This window comes from Solea senegalensis, linkage group LG13, assembly GCF_019176455.1.
Source record: "Solea senegalensis isolate Sse05_10M linkage group LG13, IFAPA_SoseM_1, whole genome shotgun sequence".
NCBI classification, from domain to species: domain Eukaryota; kingdom Metazoa; phylum Chordata; class Actinopteri; order Pleuronectiformes; family Soleidae; genus Solea; species Solea senegalensis.
This window is the reverse complement of record NC_058033.1, coordinates 10,733,753-10,757,541: the sequence shown is the minus strand read 5'-3', so window position 1 is coordinate 10,757,541 and position 23,789 is coordinate 10,733,753. Positions and strand designations below refer to the sequence as shown.

The window sequence follows — 23,789 nt, the reverse complement described above, 5'->3', positions numbered from 1 at the left end:
GCAGTTGTACACTTACTACATAAACGTACGTATGCTAATGAATTCAAGCTCTGCCAATAAACCACCCACACAATTTCAAACTGGACCTGCACTGGTGTCATTAAGATCTGTGCTGATCGACCTGAATGACTCTCCCCTTAATCTTGTCCTGCGTGTGGACTGAATTCATTATATGTTGAGATGCAGTGAATCAATGGAAAACAGCTTTGTTCTGCTCCACTGACCCTGTGACCTTTCCTGCTGCCCCTTTCTTTATCTCCTGTCGGCCTGAACTTTCAGTCTGTTTTTGCTTATGACAGCCCCCCATCCCAGCCCGTGTCCACGCATTCCTTAGATGTTTCGACGTGTGTAAACATCTCATCCTTGTGATCACAGAACACCTTGAGGGACAATTCCTCCAAAATTGACTAGAATCCATGGGTCAAAAGTCAAGGTCACAAAAGAGTGATTGCCTCTAGAGTGGACGGGCGGTGTTCAATGCTCAGGATCGTCATACCAAAGATGACAAAAAATTCTGATTTAGAGGGGGAGCCCCAAAACATTTTTGGCATGTGAGCAAGTCACTATCTCATTAAGTCAAAAAGCAAATTTAGGTATTGCCCATCTCCAGCTGGCCATCATAAAAAAGCACCACAATATAGGAAATCACATCTACCAAATTCAGAATTTTCGATTGGTCAGACAGTTGTTTCCTCTTCCTTGTTTCCTCCGACAACAGTTTTCTCTGCTTCTTTAACGTCAAAAATAACGCTATTGCTGCCTTGATCTAATAGCTGCTACCTGGCTAGGGTGTGTGTACTGTATGTGTGTGTATGAATGGTTGTTGAATGTCAGCTGAGATTGTCATCATACAAATAATTTCGGCCCAATGAACCCTCCTAAATATGACACCCTAATTAATGATATGATAAAAAGTGTGAAATTAAATGTTAAACATTCAGTGCCAATGGTTCCAGTTGTTTGTTGTTTATTTCTCACATGTCCTTCCTGGTTGTTTGTCTTGCTGCTGCTGCTTTATTCATTCAGTGGAGGTGTGATTCTCTTAGACTTCATCACTCACTTGTCTTCCTCTCCCAGGCCTGATCCCACCCTGTGTCACCCCTTTAGACTGATGACTTTTTAACAAACCTTGTGTGTGTGTGTATGTGAATGTGTGTGTGTCACTGTTATCCTACGCACCAAGCAGCACGTAGCATCGTTGCTTGGTGTTTATTACCTTATTGATCTATAAGTGAGAGCTCAATATTGCAATAATGGCTGCTACCGACCTGCCACTCATCCAGAGAAACACACAATGCCTTCTCTTGATTCAGGTGTTAGGCTGCTGTCTGCGACGTGTACAGCAGGGACCGGCTCATTTCCAGCTCATGTGCAAATTCCATTCATAAATGGTTTACCGCGGAGAGGACATTGTCCAGGCAGGAAACAATGTGTCTTTGACCTAGAATGTCCTCTGCAGCTGCAGCCACATGAACAGCCTGAACAATAGAGTGAATATGTTGGAGATGGTTTTTAGGACCAGACATTTTGATCACTAACTGCACAAGATAGTGGTGTGGGTCCAGTTCACAGTTATTGTAGTTGTGTGGGGGTTAGCGGGGGATGAGAGAGAGGGTAAAGTGTTCATTTAGCAAACTCATTGCCTGATGGTATCTTCTTCCTGAGGGCAGCAGATCTTAGAATGAATACTTTAGCTGATTTCAGCGTCTCTACTGTACAGATATATCTTTTACGATTTTGGATTTTGGACTGTTAATCAGAAAACAATATTTGCACATCTATTCAGAGATGCAAAAACAGCAAACAGAAAGATCCCACCCACTGTCCAACATGCATGGACTTATTTATTGCTGCAGTGTTTCAGTGGTTAGACCTCATCAGGCCAAAAGAAGGGTCTGAGCACCGAAACACTGCGGTGTGGGAACTTTTTTGTTTGTTGTTTTTAGGACAAGAAATTGCCATTGACATACTTTATACATATACCATATAAGAAATCATTTGAAATTATTGTTAGTGGAGCACAGAGGTAGAAAGAGTACTGAAATATTCTACTCAACTCAAAATACCACTATTTTGATTAAAAAAAATAAATTCACATCTCTTCATCATTCACATGTCCCCATTATTCACCTGTCCTCATCATTAACCTGTCTTCATCATTCACATGTCCTCATCAGTCACATGTCCTCATCATTCACTGCCAAAGTTTCCATTGTTGGATTTTTTTTTTTAATTTAAATTCAGGCAAACATTTGTTTCACTCAGTAACAGATGTGATTTAAAACATAGTGAAGTACAGAACTTCCAAAAAAACATACTTAAGTAAAAATAAAAATACACAATTTTAAAAACCTACTCAATTACAGAAACGTGAGTAAATATAATTCATTACTTTCCACCACTGGTGGTAGAGCGAGTCGTCTTTCCACTCGAAGGTTGTGGGTTTGATTCCCAGCTCTGCTAGTCTACATGCATATGTGCCCCTGGGCAAACACACTTAACCCCACGTTGCTCCTGACGGCTGTGTGTGAAGCCTGTGAACAGTTATGAAAGACGAGGGATAGGAAATGATAGATGCACATAAATACAGTACCCTGTATGATAGTCTAAAGCAGCTTTGACTAGAAATCGCTATATACATTTAAACCATTTAGTTTTGTTTTGTTTACTTTGTAAAATGTGTGAAAAGAATGAAAAGAAAATACATCTACAAAAAAAGGACTAACTCTCAAACACTTTTACTATTTCGAGCAGTTTCTTTCTAATCTAGCTTGATGTTAAATAAATAAATAAATAAATAAATATCCTTGGTCTTTTTTTTTTTACATTAAAGGTTCATTGATTCTCATCACTCTTGGTCTAATGCTTCTATCTCATACTCTCACTCTCCCTCCAAGCCCCCAAAAAAGTGACGGCTCTGCCTTTTGTTGCTGAGCGAGACACTTCCTGTTGCTTGATGCTGTGTTTGCTTTTCTGAGCCGGCTCCCAGAGAGCTGTTGTTGTCCACTGCTGTTTTAGCGTTCATGTTTCTCCCCGCTCAAACTTCACCACCTGACCCTCATCCTCTCCCGCCCTGAACTCACCCACAGCTCAAACATACAGTGGTGCTTACATACAGTACATGTACAGAATGTGTGCCGTTTGGGTCATATTTGGAAAATCATGCAGAAAATGTCTCATTTTTTCACAGTGTAGTGTCAGATTATGTCATTAAATATCACATAAAAATTAAAATGATAACTGAAATTGCCCAAATCACCCTAGAATGTTTGGGTTGATGTAGTTTACAAGTTTAAATGGCTGTAAGCTGTTTGATTATGTCTCTCTGTAGCTGCCCCTAAACTTTGGAACGAGTGAAATGAAACCTGCCCCCACCAATGAACATTTGAAATCTCTTTTAAACACCCACCTCTTCACTTCAGGATAAAAACAGTCAACCCGGACACTTCTATGTAGTTTTTACCATTTCACTATTTTATTTTATTATATTCTATTTTTATTGATTTTATACCTTTTATGTTGCTGTTCCTTTTACCGTTTAACAGATGACACATTTGCACAAGCGCACTTTGCATTACCGTAATTACATGATGGTTTGTGCTATCAAAAAAAGTCCAACAGTTTCTGAAAGCGGAGAAGTTGCAAATCAAAGCCAACATATGTTTATTATGGTAAACACATGTTGGTGCTGTTGCAGGAAGCTGGAGAATCAAGTGTCTTTGTCACCAGAGGAGAGAATTGGAAAAAATGCATAGTTTCCATTTTATTGGCCTGGTTTTGTACACTGAGTCAAAAACAAAAACAAATCTTAATTTAAATACTGTTATACGGTTCAAATTTCAAATTTAACATGCAAAATCTGGTGTTCGTGTACAACTACAATGTTTTTTCTCCATAAACAATATATTTAAATTATACACTATTTTAACACACGGGCCACACGGCAGTGTAGTGGTTAGCACTTTCGCTTTGCAGCGAGAAGACCCGGGTTCGAGCCCCGGTTGGAACAAGGGCCTTTCTGCATGGAGTTTGCATGTTCTCCCCGTGTGTGCGTGGGTTCTCTCCGGGTTCTCCGGCTTCCTCCCACAGTCCAAAAACATGCAATGTGGGGATTAGGTGAATTGGACACTCTAAATTGACCATAGGAGTGAGTGTGAGCGTGAATGGTTGTTTGTCTCTAGCTGTGTGTGGCCCTGCGATGGATTGGCGAACTGTCCAGGGTGTATCCCGCCTATCGCCCGATGTAGCTGAGATTGGCACAGCACCCCCCGCGATCCTCTGGTGGAGGATAAAGCGGTTAGATGATGACTGACTGACTATTTTAACACACAGTAAATTGTAAATGACTGCCAGTTATTCTGGCAAAAAATGGGCAAAAGCATTTTCTGGCACTTATGGTTAAAATAAGCAAAAGATGTTTTTTTTATATGTGCTTTAGAGTTGACTTTATTTGACTAAATAGTCTATGTACTACTGTACTATAGAAAAGGTAGTTTTAAACTTTATGAATGAAACATTTTTAAACTTTTGGAAAAAATCCAATCAGTTAACATTGGATACAAAACAGTGGAAAATGTGTGGTCCTTTTGTTTTGTGAATCAAAAAAATCTGGACACAAACTCTCCCACCCACACACACACACATACATACAAAAACTGCCCTTCATAACCTCAATTATCAGCTTATTTGTCATTGTCTATCTTTGTCCGAGTCTCTGGGGTCAAACTAACCCGCTGTCACTCCCTCTGTGTGCCTGAGTGTTTGTCCATGCGTGCTAATGTGCACATACACCACACAGACACGCATCACAGACACGTTGCGGCGGTGGTGTGTGCGGTGCTGCTGAGCCAGCTAAGAGAGGAAAGGCGGCAGTTATGAGAGGAATGTGAGCTGACATGACCGCACACGTCTACCCTACAGACATAATAGACAGGAAAGGACTGACGCAGAGGACGTCGTCAAAAACACTTCTGTCAGACGCATCTGTGTGAATGGAAGTGAATTTGTCCAGGTTTTTTTTCTTCTTTTTTTTACACAAGAGCAGTCATTCTTATGCCGATTTTTACTGTTAGTCAGAGATGAGAATGTAATGTAGACTTTATGTAATGAGGGATTACTTTGAAACCTTTGTTTCTGTGAATGTAAATACACAGCAGTAACGGGTCCTTGAAATCCTTGAAAGTTTGTGAATATAAAAAACGTTAAGTTGTAATTACTAGCGGTGTTGTGGGCACTCTACACTGTATCTCTCTCTCTCTCCGCCGCTGACATGAGATTCCATGCAGAACAATGAGCGAGTAACGTCGAGCAAGAGAGAGCAGATTATGTGATGCCTCGGAATTGCAGATTCCAAGTTTCTCTGGCTCATTAAAGAAAATTACAAAGACTGGCTATGACCAAGCTCTCAAGACCAATCACTCTGCCAAATGCAGAGTGTGCTGCAGATCAATAAAAGAGGTCGCCATGGGCAAAGTGACTTTTACAAGTTGCCTTTAGTCTGAACAAGAGCCTTTTTGTTTGTATGTTCTCCATGTGTGTGCGTGGGTTTTCTCAGGGTTCTCCGGTTTCTTCCCACAGTCCAAAAACATGCAATATGGGGATTAGGTAAATTGGACACTCTAAATTGACCATAAGTGTGATTGTGAGAGTGGGTGTTTGTTTGTCTCCATGTGGCCCTGTGATGGACTAGTGACCTGTTCAGGGTGCATACCGCCTATCGCCCTGTCAGGTGAGATTAGCACAGCACCCCGTGACCCCCGTGGAAGATAAAGCAGTAGAAGATGGATGGATGCATAGTGTGTGCCTCTCTCACACTAAAATGAGTAGATACCAGGGATTTCTTCTTTTTTTTTTTACCCCATTGAGCCTACTAAAAATTGCCAGCGGGTGGTCTGCCAATGCATCACCACAAACATTCATGGCTAACAGCTAGGCTAGCATGTGCAAAATGAATGCGCATGGTAGTGTTGCACTAGAATTTGCATCGCTTCCCAAAATGAAGGAGACTTAGAGGAAACTATAGCACGTCCTGAGTTCCCACTGATAGCAGTTGGAGCCAAAGTCGATAAAACCCATGTGGACTGCAGAGTCATTCGACTGGAGTGAACAGATACTGATTGAACAAAGTCTAAATGGTCAAAAACCTGTTTAAACCTGGGTTTACTGGGGTAATAGGAGTTCAACGTAACCATAGATGGTGTTGTTATTCTATCACCGTTAGTTTAAACATTAGTATGAGCAGTTTATTATCTTTTCCAGCGTTCCTCATCCCAGGATTAAGATTTGGCTTCTTTCACATGAGACTGCTGAGATCCCACTGTGACAATGTGACTTTTGCCTCATGCCTCAAGTTAGACATTAACAGTTGGTTTAACGTAAACCTTTAAAATGCACGTTATCAGCAACTGAACATATCAGGTTTAGATACATCAAAGTGACAGTGGATAAGTTTGTGGCCGGAGGTCAGAAAAGGTGACCGATTGAGCTCTTGCTGCACATGCATTCAACTCTTTGAAGGAGGACGACGAGGACATGGTAGAGAGGACACTGAGCGAGGATGCCACTTCTGTACATGATGGTGGGCTGTCCCAGGAGATGAGAAGCAAAATGTAATAAAAGACAAAAACAAAATAGAGGGTTCCATAAGATTTAATTTAGAATTCAGTCAGACAACTCAAGTTTTGAATGTTAGCACATGGTTTAGTTTGCCCATGTAGATGTCACATGACTCATTGATAGAGAAATGCAGCTCGAGTTGACTGCCTGAAGTAGCGTGCAGGCTCACATCATTTATTACATACAATAACTATATACGATGAACAAAATAAAGAAATATAGAGGTGACGGTATCTTTTTTTAATACAGTATGTGCAAACATATTTTTTTTAACCTACCTATTTATTCGGCACAAATTCTGAGCCACTGATAAGTAACCTCATTCTTTTGCACACTGTTTGGCTTACAATTTGAATGACGATAATAAAGTCGAAGTCTAAGCTGTGTTTGTGTTGTGCAGTCCGATGGCTAATGGAACAAAGGAGGCAAAGTGCGTAGAGGCCTGTGGTTGGATGAGTCTGTGGCTGAATGTGCGACGGGACGAGGGATGGCTTTCAGCTTCTCTCATCCTCTTCTCTGTAGAGATAGGAGGAGATCCGCGGGTCTCAGGACCACTAGACTAAAAAGTAAAGTTTGGTGTGGAACATGTAGGAAAAGATATATTTGCTAGGTTTTTACATCAGCCTAAGGAGGTCACCGTTTTGGTCGCTTTTGTCTTCTTCTTCTTTCTGTCTGTTTGTGAGCATTCTGGAGATGTAGATTATGGCCCGAGGAAGAAATTATTACATTTTGGTGGTGATTTGAAGTGTAATGCTTTCACCTGAAATAACTTCAAAAGGCTCTGTTTCTGAATACAAACATTTTCAGGACATTCAATTACTTTTTTTGTTCTAAAAGAAATATGACATAAAATAATATAATAGACTAGCGTGTCCCTTCTGCCTGAATGCCTGTTAAGTCACAGTCAGGGTGAATGCAGCAGGAAGGCAACTATTATGTGTCATCACTGGTGTAAATCACATGTCTGTCATGAAAAGAAAGTGTTGTATTTTGTATTAAGTAAAGAAGAAACAAGGCAGCGTCAGTAGGATTTGGGAATTTTTTGCAGTGATGACAAAGCATCATTACAGTTGACAACATGATAAAACGCGGTAAGTCATAATGATAAATGTACTTGGATGAGCGGTACACACTCAAGCAGATACTTGGGTGTCACAGCAGAAGTATTCTGTCAATGACGGATTATAATACAAGCAGGTTTTGCAATTTTGCAAGCTAAAGCTAAAAGCGGAGAAGCTGAACCATCATTCAGAGGGAGAATTTGTGATGCCACTGTGGAGCTGTTTAAACTGGACAAAGGAAGTAGTGTACTGTGGTGACATATGAATATGTTTCTGAGTGTTAAAAGCTTTTAGGGCAGGACTATTCAATTACTAACTCAGTTGGGCCACGTTGTGTGCAAAAAAAGTGCATTTAAATAATAATAAAATAACTAGTAATAAAAAAGTTTTGGTCATACCTGTCCTTTGCACCACCACAATATTAGCTGTAACTACTTTTACATTAAAAATAAACATGTTTGTCATCTCAGAGGCAACTCAAAGTGCATAAAATCCCAAAGCTGCGCGATGTTAGCATTTGTTTCTCTTTGAAATGAGATAAACGCGTCATTCATGTTCACTGACATCGGACACCTCTCCAAAATGAGGCAGTCCCATCCTTCATATTGACAGGCTTGTTTGCGCTCATTCAGGTAGACGGTTTGTTCTTGTTGATGTTATTGTTTTACATCCCTTTGGTATTTGGGAAGAGAAATAGTGTAACATTATTTTTATGCTTAAAACAGGCTCTGTCAAGCAATACTATCAGACCTGAGGGGACAAGAGGCATTTATTCGGTCGAACTGCTCAACTACTGGGGCTTCTTTGTGTTTTCAGTTGTCTCACTTTACTACTTACTGTTCCCACAGCATTGTGTGCAGTCATCTGACGATGGTTTGAATATAGTGGAATCTGAACAGCATACTTTCATATCAGTGATGTCATGTTAAGATGAGAGAACGGATGTCCTTAAAAAACTTGAAGTCAATCCGAAATACCATATTTTTGTATTTTCAGTGATGTTTTTTAATTCCTGCTCTTAGGACCCACAGTCCTGTTGTTTTTCCTTTTCTCTCGGTGACTTAATTACATTCACCTTATGTCACGTGTGTCGATCTGTCACTGATTAGATTTATGGGATTAAAAATAGCAGGGCTGTGCCCCTGGGGGGGAACGAAGACCAGTGGCTTTAGAGAAACAGTAAACAAACACATGGCAGCATCCATAGACTTTTTAGTAAATGGCTGGAGCTTATCTTGTGTGTACAAACATTCATTCTACGGCTGTATCCTCCATATGAGGGTCGCTGGAGACAAACCCAAGTGACATAGGGTGAAAGGCAGAGTACGTAGTGGACAGGTCGCCAGTCTAACGCAGGGCAACAAACAGAGACGGGCAACCATTCACTCTCATATTCACACTTAGGGTCAATTTTGGTTATGACAACTGAACAGTTTCATAGTGACTGACCAGGAGCAAGAAGGTCACACAGGCACCAGGGCTTGGACATCTCTTTTTCATCCTTGAAACTCTCAAAATGCCAATCGCAGTGTCGTATAATACTTCCTGGGAGAGTGTCTGAACATGTGTGCCATTACCTCCTTTTAATGAGACATGGCTTTTCACTCCACCTTCAACTATGATTTGGATCAGATGTAAACACCTCTGATTTGTTACAGCACGTGTTACTAACTAATTCTGTTTGAACATAACCAAACATTAACCTTTCCACTGGTGCCAATGTTAATTATCAATTACTTAATGAGTGTAATCATTAAAACCCTTGGATAGATGGACTTGATGGTTTGTGCATGACCCACAGAGGGTAGCCTAGCACCTTTGTGGTCCTTGGTGTTATTATTTAATATAGGAGTTTTAATTCATTACACTGTGGCAACATAGCCATGCAATCAGCAGACTAACTCCACATGATTAACTTCTGTACCGAATCTATCAAATTTCAAGGTCAACAGAATGATACAAAAGAAATAAATCATACTGTATATCATAGATACAGGAAAAAAAGGTGTGATATATGAAATTATGTAATCATGACACCGCTGTAATATGACAGGCTGGCTGATATCTTATCACAGTATACTTTTTTATATGATTCGATATCTATATATGTCACGATATAAATCAAATCCATAATTCTGTGACAACAGTATATTGTCTGTATTACACCTTTCATTTAACGTTTAATGAAGAATATTTATGTTAGAAACAATGGAATTGTCTATACATATGGTCAAATTCTGCTATATTACAAATAATTAGACTTAAGATGACAGAAATGGTATTTATTATGGCTTTATGACTTATTATTATGACATTATATAATACAAATATAATTTGGTCAGTTCCATGTTTTTAATCAACATACAGTATCTACATTATATTAGAGACTCAACCCACCTTTTTTTGTCAATAACTATGTAAAATAAGAATAAGAATAAATCTTCAGTGGGTGAATGGAAATCAATTTATCTGTCAATGATTTTCTTGATTATTTGGTCCATAAAATGTCAGAAAATGTTGTAAAATGTTAATTGGTGTTTCCCAAACGTCTAAATGAGGAAGTTCTCAGATGTCTTGTTTTGTCCACAAACCAAAATGCTTCAGTTTTATTTATTTATTTTTTTGTCAAATGGAGCAATGAGAACCATTCACATTTAAGCTGAAAAATCAGAAAGCTTGTTTTATTTATTTTAAAAAAACTCTTTACCCATATAATCAATGATCAATATAGTTGACGATGAATTAAGGAATCATTAATAATTGATGAATCGAATCATTGTTGTAGCCCTAATAGATATTAGTGTGGGTAGCATATGACGGCTTGTGACACCTCACAGGCACATGACTCTGATTCCTAAAGTTCATGAGAGGGCTAACGGGAGGAAGACACTGGAAATAACTTATCTGTCCAGCCAGGAGCCTGCAGCTCCAAACAATGGCCTGGAGGAAGTTGTTCCTCCTGAGCTTTCTTATCATCACAGAGTACAGTGCAAGAGGTGACGATTCTCTGTGAGACACATTCACGCACAATAACACAGCTGACTGGACGTGCGGCAGTGCATGTTTGTCACAGAGGAAAGATAATTGGTGGCTGAGAGGGAATCTAAGAAGAAGATGCAACCAAAGGCAACACAACCAGGCGTTAATGGACTCTGAAAGGCTCAGAGTTGCATGTCATGACATTACATTTTAATGGTCACATTGTCTCTTGTGGTTCTCGGACCTAATTGCTTTTCTCATGACCCGCTCGTGTTGTCAAGAGGATATTAGCTCTCCCACACAACTTCGGAGTACTTTCAACTCATTATCATTATGTGATATTGACTTTGGTCAGTTTGTGATGTGTGTGTGTTTTTTTCTTTCATTTTTCCCCATTTGCCCTCGGCCATCACTGCTTTTTTTCCTCTGTCCACAGAATATCGATGTGACCAACTTCAGCAGCAGCTGGAGCGACGGCTTGGCTTTCTGTGCCCTCCTGCACACGTATCTTCCTGCCCACATCCCATACCAGGAACTCATCAGTCAAGACAAGGTATAAAGCCACAGGAATTACTGCACACGCACAGACACATTTATACCCTGATGACGATATACATGTCTGCATTCAGCGTCAACAGCTGGCTGTGTGTCAACAACATTTCATCAGCAAACTGATCAGAAATCCATATTCTTACAGAAAGGGACACATCACATCGACATATTTCAAGCACACTTTAATTTATTATCTGCTAATAACCTCTGACCCCCTGCGTCCAAACGCAGGCCCTCTTACATAGGCTACTTGATTTCCATCGTCACTAGGTCATGACACATGTAAGCACATCCATATGGGGGAATTCTGTGGTTTCCTGTGGGCTTGTGCCTGTACAGAGGGGCTCACGTGCGCTGCAGAGTGTAGATGACACAGCTATAGTACGTTCTTGTGCATTAGGGTGAGTTAACACAAAAACTTCATGAGTTCATGAGGATATTTAGCTGCATGTGGGTCAACAAGGGCCTTTCAGCATGGGGTTTGTTCTCCGGCTTCTTCCCACAGTCCAAAAACATGCAGAGGTTAATTGGACACTCTGAATTGCCCGTGGGTGTGTGGTTGTCTCTATGTGTTTTATTTTATTTTATTTTATTTTATTTTATTTTATTTTATTTTATTTTATTTTATTTTATTTTATTTTATTTTATTTTATTTTATTTTATTTTATTGTATTTTAGGAAGTCATAAACATTAATAATGTATGTCATATCTGCAAAATATGAATTATGAAATAGACTTTGTTCTATCATGTTTATATTCTCCACAAACTGATTCCGATGTGTTTGCGCTTGAAAAGGGACCTTTTATGAAGCCCTCAGAGCTTGACCTCACTGTTTGACCTCTGAGTTTCTAACTCAGTCAGGCCCACACGTTTTTACAACACTGTATTCAAGATACTTCAAGAAAAAAATACCTAATGCATAATTTAGATACAACTTAACTTTGCTTCACTTTGTTGGTTTGTGAAAGCATTAGTGTCTCAGAAATGGGGGAGTAAATACCAGCGTCCTGCACTTGCAAGTATTTAGACTTTGTGAGAAAAACCCCTCCATGTTTAGCCACGACATAAACTAAAACCATTTGTGCACTAAGCTTGTGGTGGCAAATCTACAGAAAATTGTCAATGTCCTATCGTGTCATATAGACCACAAGTTAGATGTGTTAATTATGATGTGGAGACTCATACAAAAAAAGAGTACATTTGTGTTCATCAGGTTTAATTGTGTGTATTCATGCATTGTCTACTGCTTTATACTCCACTACAGATTGTGACAAACAGATGGATCTTACTTCCTAATATGAGGTGTGAAATCCTAAGAATCCCAAACTTTAGAGTGCTGGGGCCCACTTTAAAATCTGAAAATTCTCTTTCGGCCCACCCAAACCTTAATTCACGACTCTGATCCACACACGAGACGAGGATCAATAATTCTCATATATATTATTGTTTTCATGTGAAACAATTCAGTGCAGATTACAGCTGCGCTCCGTGTAATACTTGAAAGGTTTCACAACGAAGTGAAGGTACGAGGGACAGGCTACGTTCTGTCCGGGGTTAATTAGAATTAGGCGGATCAACAAATATAGAGACACCTGCTCCACCAGATCAGATAAAACAAAAATAGCACTTCATTTAAACACCATGGGTTTGTTTTGATTCCCTATAAGTGTTTCTTATTCTCATATCTCTCTCATATTTATTGATTGATTGACCTTTCATGAGCCCCTGTAGTACCACACTCTGGGAATCACAGGTCTATATGCTCACCTCTCTTTTTCCTTCACATACCAGAAAGGATCTTATTCTACTTCATTTGCATAGTAACTTTCAGGCTGCTATAGAAACATGGTGGCACAAGATGGCAGCTTCTTCAATGCCTAAAGTATATACAGTACTTGAAGTGATTATACACTTGCAGAAACATGCTTATAGGTAGTATATTCAGTTTCTGCCATTATATCCTTAAATCTTACAGACTGGAGCTTTCAGGGAGTATGTTTTTGAAATGACTAACAAACTGAATCGGGCCAACAGTTGATAATGCTTTTCCATTCCTTTGTTGGCTAAAAAAAAGCATATCGTAAAGAAACTGCATGTTCAGTCTCTTCTTGTCACCTCTAGGACTTGGCTAGATTGTGGCTTCAGAAACGTTGTTTGTGGAAACCTGCAAACAGAGGAAATGTTTGCTTATGCTTATGTACTGCAGGTCTGATGGATACATGCTTTCCATGAGGAAGAAGAGAAAAAAAAAAGCCTGTAATGCTTTCAGACCATTTCACCAGGAGTCATTTCTCCACCTTGTTTATGAAGGCACATACGTGTGACCCGTGCAGTCATAAAAGAGAAAAAGGAGAAGATGACTTACGAGCAGTGAACAGGGCGGCAGTTGCTATAGCTCTCTGATGACAGCTCTGTAATATGGACTTGTAGGCGGAATATACAGTAACTTAAGTAACATTAAGGTTTCCCTTTTGGGATTTGAGGCATTGAACTCTCCTTCAACACCTCTGAACAGGCCTCACACATCTTACGTTGGTCGTGCAGACGTGCACCCGTGGACGTGTTGGTCGAGAATGAATATAGCGTTAGGATGATGACGGGGACAATGTGCGTCCCATCTGTGAATAATTAAATAGTGCGTTTACTTTCATAACCAGCTGACTGTGACTTTCCCCTGAGGCACAAACACCCAAATGTTCCCACTCTAATCTGCCCTTCCTTCCAATAATCCCATCCGTGGCCGTCTTTACAGTTTATCGCAGATGCTTTGAGGAAGAACAACAATGTTGTAGCTAAGGAAAGCTGTTGTTTCACATAGGGATGGCACGATACCGATATCACTGATATCAGTCCAATTGAGTCATTCTTTTGCATTTACCACCTACAGCTATTTCAAGCATGTTGAAAGATGTGTGTATCAGCTGTGTATAACACATAATGTTCTTTTCCTGTAAAGAGGGGAAAAAAACAGCCCCAACTATGACTCTTGCTGATTTTTATTTACATTTTTAACCCTTTAACACATTTTTCTCTTTCAATATTCGATCCGGTCATTTTGTCCAGTATCAGACCGACACTGATACTTAAAGTCGAATCGGCTCATCCCTCGTTTCACACAGCAGCCTTCACAGCTAATTAAGAATTTGTTATTCAGACAGACAGACAGATACGTGATATTCATGTTCACAGTCTGGTAAAATGATGGAGTGGTTAGTTCCTTGTGATTGTGATTGGTTTAATTTAGGCAAACTCTGCAGGGATTCAATTCCTGTGTGGTAAGGTTGAAAGACACGTCCGCTTTTACAGAGGGATTTGGTCTTGTGTAGTGTTCCACATATACCAAATAAACACGGGGGCATATTATAACATACAGAAACGCTCGCACAAACAAGCAGCGACTCGAGGAGACATTTCCCTCGGTCCCCTGGGAGTTTATAAGTTGTTGTTGTATATTGTTGTTGTTGTTTGAATCTCCATGTGGTGCTGCAGGATGACGTGGTGCAGGGATTTGAACCGTGTTTCAACACCCGGTGGGTTGTTTGTTTTTTTCAGGTCCGGAATCTGACCCTGGCTTTCCAGGCCGCCGAGAGCATTGGCATCAAACCCTCCCTGGTGAGCTGAACTGCCACAGACCACACACACACTCACACACACACACACACACACACACACACACACACACACACTCACACACACTAATCAGTGAGCATGTGAGGGTTCAGAACAGAGATGCCCTGCAACCATCCATTTCACTGGGCCATCTCTCCTCCTGACAGTCTTGAGCTTAACGCTATCATATCTCTTACTCTGTACTTCTAATTTTCCTCAAGTCTATTTTACAACACTGCACACTGAACATCTTGCAACACTCTGAGAGGGAAAAACGAACCTCATTCATAATTCAGAGACAATTTGACTTTGATTCACTCGGTTAGTTTGTGAAGACACTGGCCGCTGTCAAGCACACAGACAGAAAACACTCAAGAATAAAGAGAAGACATAAAAGCATAATTGTTTTTACAACAGCACTAGGTCATAAAAGTATATTAGTGCATTGGAAAGCTGCAAGTGAAGCTGCAAAGTATCTCTGTGGTTGAAGGACCTAATGCAACAGACACAGTTGGAAAAACTCTGGACACTTTTCTGTCTGGAATAAACATAAAAGTTTCTTTTTATTCACCTGTGCTTGTCATAATCTGTATGTTTGAATTCACTGTTCAGCCCTGATGTGAAGCTGCTGGTGAATCTATGTTTCCTGTTCTCTTTTGCACCCTGATCCCTTTATAATGGGATACTGGACTCGAGTTATTGTTAAGGAAAACCCATGTTTTACCAGCAGCATATATAAAATCGTTTGCTAAAAGCCTGTGGTGGTAAATCATGAGTAACTTGTCAATGACATCATTTGTCTGATGAGAAATAGATGCCGCTTTCAGGTCCATCCATTAATTATCACGGTAGAGCTGAGATAAGCAATGAGAATCCCACAGCAAATTGTCCTTTCATAACCCCAGATTCACAAAATAAATAGAAGTATTGTATAATTACACTTAAACACTTACAAACCTTATGAACACTCAGCGATGAGACTCTAATTTCCCCTCTTAAAGCTTGAGTCTGTCATTTGTTTCTGAGAAGATTTTTTTTATGTTATTTGCTGAAATTTCCATGAAGACAGACAGAAAAAATATAGATATTAAATATCACAGAGACAGAAATGTAAGATACAATTCAACACAGAATGATAAACCCCTAACACCCATAATTACAGTTTGTGCTATCAGAGAAATTCCATCAGTTTCTGAAAACGGAGAAGTTGCAAGTCAAAGCCAACATGTTATTCACTCCAGTGAATTTGCATCTTTGTCACCAGAGTTGGAAAAAATACATAGTTTCCATTTTTTTTGGACAAAAACTCAAACATTTGTTTTATTTTAAATATGTGTTATGCTGTTCAAATTTTAAATTTAACACACAAGATCCCGTGTTTGTGTGCAACTTCTTCATTTTATAATTGTTAATACACTATTTTAACATGCAGTTAATTGTAAATAACTGCCAGATGTTGAAAGTTATTCTGGAAAAATGGGCAAAAGCACTTAACTCACAGGGCATTTTCTGGCCCTTTTATGGTTAAAATAAGCACACACAAAAAGGTCCAAACAGACATGTTGAGGCTTAGGTGTTAAAGGGTTAAAAGAGCAGGGTTAGAAGTGTCAAAAGGATAAAAACATTAAAACCTAAATCATTAATTATTTAAAGGAAAATAGGATTAGGATTAAAAGTAAGTAAAGAAAATTAAAAAAGTTGTTGTTGTAAGAGTCTGGAAAAGGTTGCAGAAGCAGGCAACTAATGCAGCTCATTTTCCAGCGTCCACCCCCTCCTCTCTGCTCTCTCATCAAATATCTGCACTAAAAACATACTTGGACAAATATTAGAAGCTGTGACAGGAGACAGTGGCGCGATGACAGCTCTGTTGATACTAACTACATATATGCAGTAAGTGAGTACTACTATAACTGACAGACACGCACATCAGCGATGACATCTAACGTTCTGTCACTAACATGTTTCCTGTTTGCTCTTTCATACAAATTCAGGGAAGTAACAAGACCGAGATACAGTCGATAGAAAATTGCTGCTGATGACGTTGGTAACCTGATAATGGCACGAGACAAAAAGGGCATCTGGCGTGATAACAGGTCATCATAAGGGACCGACAAACCCAAAACACTTCAGACTGGTTTGACAACACTGCTTCATCCCACTGCTCATTAATTATGTGAAGTTGATTTGGAGACGTGACAAACCAAATAGTTAGATGAGTCAAGAGTCAAGGTTCCTTTTATAACTTTTATGCTCCACATGAAGAACACATTTGTGTTTCACACTTACCACGCAATAATTCATTTCAGGGCTGAGGACTACTAATAAATAAACTCAAATCATGCTAAAATGAAGTGGAAATAATTAGGGCTGTCAATAGATAAGCATTTGTATTCATTAATCTCACATCTCACACAGAACTATGTGGTTAGAAAGAGACTCTGGCTTATAAACTCAGGCCTGTACACTAAGTGCCAACCAGGTCATCTTAAACCTGGATGACTGCCATCCTGTATGCAACAAGAACACATGTTTACATCACAACGACAAAAAATGTCCTTAGAATCTCTGACATTTACATTTGTCATGACAGACAGAGAGAGAGAGAGAGAGAGAGCACACGTTTGTTTTCTTGATGGTTTCCGTCACTAAAATGAAACCTTCTGCCCAACAATCCCTCACTCCCTAATCATTTGTCCCTAATACAGTCACTGTCTTTCAGTCATAGTTTCTTTCATTCCCATAAAAACACACACATACATAAATGTGTCACTGCCAATTAAATTCTGACCAAGTCAAGTTAATCACGCAACTTCCAGGAAAAATTTATTTTTAAAAAGGAGTGGATTTAGTGGAATAATCTGCTGGGGGATTACACATCTGTGGGTTCAACTCTTGCGACCCGTCTTCCATGTTAAACATCCGCCTCTCTTCGTCTTACTAATTCTCCATTATGTGCTCGTGCTGACATAATTGGATGCAGCAAACATTCCAAAATTCCTGGACCCAAAGTCTCTCTGGCTCCCTCAGCCCTCAGTGTTATAGTTTGTATTTAAGTGGGGCCACAAATAATGATTAGGGGGAGGGGTCAGTTGGATCTTAGAGGACTGGGGGAGACGGGACGGAGCAGAGACATGGGGAAAGTTGGATGGGTCATTATGGAGTCAGTGTGTTTGTATTGTAAGGTGACCTTGAGTGTCGAGAAAGGCGTCAACAAAAAAAATGTACTATTATTATTATCGTCAAAAGGACCAGTGACGCAAGGAGCCAACACACGAGACACGACAGCCACAGACCTGGTTGGTATTGGGGATCTGGGTTACATCGATGGGGAGTGAAAGTTGATTCCTGGCAGCCAAAGTGAGAATGAAGGCCTTGGCAATAAGCCAGATGAATCTTGACAAGGGAGACTTCAACCTCTTCCTCCTGGGAAAGGAAGAAGTTGGGGGGGGCACTTAACAGAGAGCTGTCCCTACGTGGAATTATAACTGTAGCCCTCGGTTTAAAACAATGTTCACAGGGATACTGCGGAGTCGTAAAACATGATTCTGATTCATGAAGGTCTGCAGTCTCTGAGGCCGAGGTCAATTTGGAGAGAGACACAACGTGCAGACAGAGACAACATGAAAGTGGTCGCTGACGGTGACGGTGACGGTGGGAGTGGAAGTGTTATGTCCTGATGGGATAAACCAGTGAAAGAAATCCACTCATGGCGAACTCCGTAGTGAGAGTTGCATCAGCAACAGGAAGAGGTCTGAGAGCTCCATTGGGGCTGTGTAGTGTTCAAGGTTATTATAGTTAACGAACACTGACGAAATAACAATCACTGAAATTGATGATTGATTGACTGAAATAAATATAAAAACTAGAGTTTGAAAATGAGTTAGAAACCCGATAAATAACTGAAACTGAATTGTGTTTTTGTTTACAATTTGGGACACAAGGCTATGCAAGTTAGACATAACCTCTGCTATGTTGTTAGTAGATGTGTCTCATGAGGGTTATTTATTATAATTTACAATTTAATTTATGTTCATGTGTGTCTTTATTCTGTTGACTATTTTAATGTTTACCTTCCACACTAACCATATCATGCACATGTTACACTTCAGGCTACTTTCTTGTTGATTGTTATATTTGATTCAGGGATGGTTGTTCATTTGTCCTAATACAGTTTTAAAATGCCACCTTTTTGCATGTTGCACCTTATTACAAAAAACTAAAACTAATAAAAACTAAACTAAAACCAAGCATTTACAAAAACATTTAAAACGAACTCATTTTAAAACCAACAAGTCATAACTAAACTAAAACTAATGAAAAATCCCAAAGTATTATGGCCATACATTTGTGTGTTTAAGGAAAACACACAAATGTGATTTAATTAGCCGGCGCCTGTGTCGGAATATTTGCATGACGTGATTTGATCGGCCGACGCTACCACAACGTGTCTCAACTTCCGAGGGACACGGTGCAGCCACAACTGAAACTCATGGAACAAAGAAGATCAGCATAGGTGGTGGTGAAGGCGAGGAAATGTTAGAACCTTGATTAGTTAGGGCTTCATCTACTCTTGCTCAATAATTCATTCTAAGGAGGACATGAAACACACATTTCTCAGCTTCGAGTTAGAGAGTTAGTTTCCTTTAGTTACTGACAGAATAATCAAAATGTCCAGAAACACAAAATTAAAACTTCTGCTGGAAATAAATGGGTCTAAATGGCGTCTAAGGACAACAGATGTTGGAGATGTGGTCATGCCTCTCATTCCACTGTTGATTGTTGATTGGGAACAAACATTCTCCAGACTGTCATGAGCTCCATTTTCAGGTCCTACGTTTGGTAGCCAAGGAAGAACCACGTCACGAGCCTTTTTACGATCGCACAGTAAAGTGTGATTTGAGTAAACAACACATGTGTGACTAATTCAGAGATGAATTTCAATGCAGCCTCTGTTGTAATAATAATAATAATAATAATACCACGAAAGATGATTTTATTTATATAGCAAATGTCCCATTGTGCTTAACGGTCCAATCGTGCTCATCACACACGATGAGCAAGCTCTAGGCGTCAGTGGACAGGGAAAAAACTCAATTTTAACAGGAAGCTCTGAAAGAAACAGAGACTGTATGCCCATCAAGCGTGATGCGATTATGTGGATAAATGATCGGGAACAAAAAAATAATAATTTGTATCACAGGAAGAAACAGTTGAATTCAGGGACTAACAATAATGAGCTGGTACTCAAACGTTTTACTCACTCAATACAGCCAAACACAAAGGGGGATATATATAAATATTTGAGCATTTATTTGCACATCATTTGCATGTTTTTCACATGCTTATTTGCATGTTAATAATAATTTTTGACTCCTGTGCGTCGTTGATGCATTTCTGAGTCTGAGCAGATATTCCAGAGGTGTGCAAATGTGTTACAGGGACACCACTTAGAGAGTGGTGTAAAGAATATTACTCATCCCTCACCGTGTGATCACACACTGTAGTGAGAAGGGGCTCAAAGGCTTAAAGGGAGAGGACATTTGTCTTTAATGCGTCTGCAGTCAATACAGGGAGTGATTTGTCTTTTTTCTTAACAAAGGGAAATAAACTGTTCCCAGGGGAGAAGAGGAGGGGACTCGTCCTGGACGTATTACTCCATGAAAACTACACAAGACTCATCTTTATCATGGGTGTTAGATTGAAATGCACACTGGATGCACTGGAAAAGAAAATGTTCACAGGCCTTACTGGAATAGCGTTTCACAGTGAGGGGGTGCGAGGTTCCTGGGAGAGTGGAGCCGGTGAACAGCTGCATCAGGCTGCAGGGAGACATGATCTGTCCCCCGAGCTTGGTGACACCAGAGCTGACACAAGAGTGGGCACAACATTTTTGCCACGTTAACCCACCTGAATGCTCTGGGATGCTGCGGCTTAGTGGAATGAATCTGAATCTTCCGGGTCGCTCTGTTCTAGTTGGTGTTTACCTCTTAGCAGGAAGGAGGTTGGGTGAGGAGGAAATATAGAAAGCGAGCAGGTGACTGGATAAACAAGGATGTCCTTGTCCAAGGAAATCATGTCATGCAAGGAGAGTCAACAAGAGACACAGAAGTTTATCATAAGCATGAGGAAATTCACTGGAGAATCCAGAACTTAAAAGATACTCAGTCGCTGAGAGGTCACTTTACTACTGAGTGGATGTAGAGCTTGAGTAGTTACACCGCAGGAGAGTGGCTGACGGGTGCAAGGGAAGGGAAGTCAAGAAAGACAAGGGAAGAACGTGGCACGAGGAGTAGACTCACTGGGAGGCTCGTTCTGGATGAATACGACACCGACACCTGCTCGGATGGAGGACATGGCGGACAAATACTGTAATGTGTCCTCGCTCCTGTTCACAGAAAAATGACACAAACATTATACTGCAGACATTCATCCATAACCAGGAAATGGTAATATCTTCCTCATTTCAGACAAAGGTTCAGCCGGCAATCAAATCCCAACCACATATATATGCAAATCTGTAGGCATGGAAATAAGTAAGCTCATAAACATGTGTGGTTAGAGAGAGAGAGAGAGAGCGAGAGAGAGAGAGAGAGAGAGAGAGAGAGAGAGAGAGAGAGAGAGAGAGAGAGAGAGAGAGAGAAAATAACAGACTTGAAATGATGTAACTTATTTGTAAAATAGTAAAATTCATTTAGAAATTCATGACTCATACACAGAGGCAGACTCCACCCGAGAACGGTCACCAGCATATCACAGAGCAAACATACACAGACAAACATTCACTCTTATTTAGAAATGAAAAACAATCCCATTCCATTTTTTTTTATTTGCTTTTCCAAAGCATTACATTACATGTCATTTAGCAGGCGCTTTTATCCAAGCGACTCACAATGGAATCAAGTACAATTAGCCAGGGGTGGAATCGAACTTGCGACCATGATGTCTTTGGTATACAAGGTAGGGTCTTAACCATTGAGCCACTCCACCCCCGAAGCACAGAGATCTTCACTTCTCTCATATGACATTTCTATGGGTGATGCAACTTCAGTGGGTGATGTGTAAAGAATATTACTCATCACTCACCGTGTGATCACACACTGTAAAAACTGAAAAGTATATTTGTTTTAATGAATCAGTTGGTGCCGTGAATGGATCTGATCCGTGAAATGCCATCACTCACCACAAACTTTGTTCCAAACAGGACATCGAGGAGCTGATGAAGACCGACAGGCCGGACTGGCAGAGTGTCATGCAGTACGTCTCTCAGATCTACAAGTACTTTGAAACATGAGCCGTGAGGAGGAGGAGGAGGAGGAGGAGGAAGACATGTGCCCACCGACGACTGGAGGCACTGCAGCACTTTTCCACTCAGTCTGTCAAACCCGCGTTCACCTTTCCAGACAAAGCAAGACAAGCAAAACGCTGCCACTTCCTCATGTCGGACACCAGAGACGGGACTGTCTTACTGTCATGAAGTTGCCGTGTTGTGTGTTAATGCGTCAGCAGATTGTTCACCTTTACGAGTTTCAAGCATCTGATTTAAAAACAAAGGGAAGAGTGATGCCAAATACTATCCAATCCTTTTTTAGCTGTGTGCAGCACAACTGAGAAATGATCAATACTGGTACAGTCTCATTCAAATTCATCCCTTTAGGCTTTTTTAAGGTTATTAAAAAAGTGCATGAAAATGAAAAGATGTTTTTTTGCTGCCAAGACTTATTATTATTATTATTATTATTATTATTATTATAATAGCTGTTTATGAATCAGATGCTCTGTGAATTAGGACTGACCTTTGTGCCAAATCTTCTGCCAAAACACAACCTTTACAAGAAAGACTGTCTATGCATGGTTTAAGTGTGGTGTTCCGTCTCGGTGTGTCTTCCCTTTTCCTTTAACACCACACAGTGGTAAGGAAACGGGTGTGAATCTAACTTTTAGTTTGTGTTTGATGAAAATCACCACACTTCTCATGAGGTTTTCGTTTCCGGGGGAGGAGAGAGTATTTGGCTTCGAGTTGATCTAAAGATTTGCTTTTCCTTTTCTTGTTGTCTCTCGGTTTGGCCAGCTGACATCTGTGATACAACGCTAAATCGATCTAATACCAGTAAAGCTGCTGAATAGTTTTGTAGAAACAATTTTAAAGAAACACTCCGTTTTGTTTGTGTTGCAATGTGTTACAACATTAAGGATGGACTAAATCTGTTTTTTTTCTTCTTCTTCTTCTTCTTCACATTTTCCATGAAAAGTCACTATAGTGGTACTGCAGCTGCTCATATTTTTGCATGACAGGTTAAATTATAAAAGGAGATGTTAACTTTTACATATATATATATATATGCGTCTGTCAGTGTGCTGCGGTTCAGGCGAGCCTCCATTCACAGATGCTTTGAAAGATGAAAGTGTTATTTATTTATTTACCAGACGAGTGAAACATGTCAACAGAGCTGCACAGTTTTTATATTCACAGATGTCAGATTGGGAGGCTCGTTCTGGATGAATACGACTCAATAAAAGGATTGTCTTAAGTTTTATTTTTCAATCACTCCTTCCTTACTTGCGCACATAATGTTTCATCTCTTTTATTCTGCGACTCTATTGTGTGGGTAACACATTTCACACTCTGTCAGAGCTGTTGAACATTTGGAATAATGATGTTGGCTGGCACCTTTTATTCTCAAACACTTTGCAGGGGGCAGTAAGTGCCCATGATGTAATACTCAGACACAACTGTGAATCCACTGAAATAAGAAAAGGCTCAAACAAAGGTTTGAATATAAGCTCTAACTTTTGTAAATTCTCTTAAGATGGTCTGTTTGATCAGCTTAGTGATCATCTTATAAGCCATGAGATAACCATCTATCTAGACGTGTCCTCGAGGGGGATTTCCCAGATGCAAACATCAATTTCTTCTATGACTTGGTCCCCTGCATTTGCGTCAGTCGGGAGCGGAAGTTCATGCGCAACACAG

The 23,789-nt window shown here is 40.0% G+C and overlaps 1 protein-coding gene across 3 annotated transcripts in view; it reads left to right on the top strand.

Annotated features, from left to right (window-relative positions):
- The window catches only part of specc1 (sperm antigen with calponin homology and coiled-coil domains 1), a 78,803-nt gene extending 55,451 nt beyond the window's left edge, over positions 1 to 23,352 (top strand). For all 3 annotated transcript variants that reach the window (XM_044041987.1, XM_044041985.1, XM_044041988.1), the window contains 3 exons: positions 11,092 to 11,208; positions 14,762 to 14,821; positions 22,020 to 23,352. In XM_044041987.1, coding sequence (XP_043897922.1) covers positions 11,092 to 11,208; positions 14,762 to 14,821; positions 22,020 to 22,109 — 267 coding nt within the window. In that variant the 3' untranslated portion in view covers positions 22,110 to 23,352. The remainder of the gene's footprint in view (positions 1 to 11,091; positions 11,209 to 14,761; positions 14,822 to 22,019) is intronic.
- Positions 23,353 to 23,789: the final 437 nt, after the last annotated feature.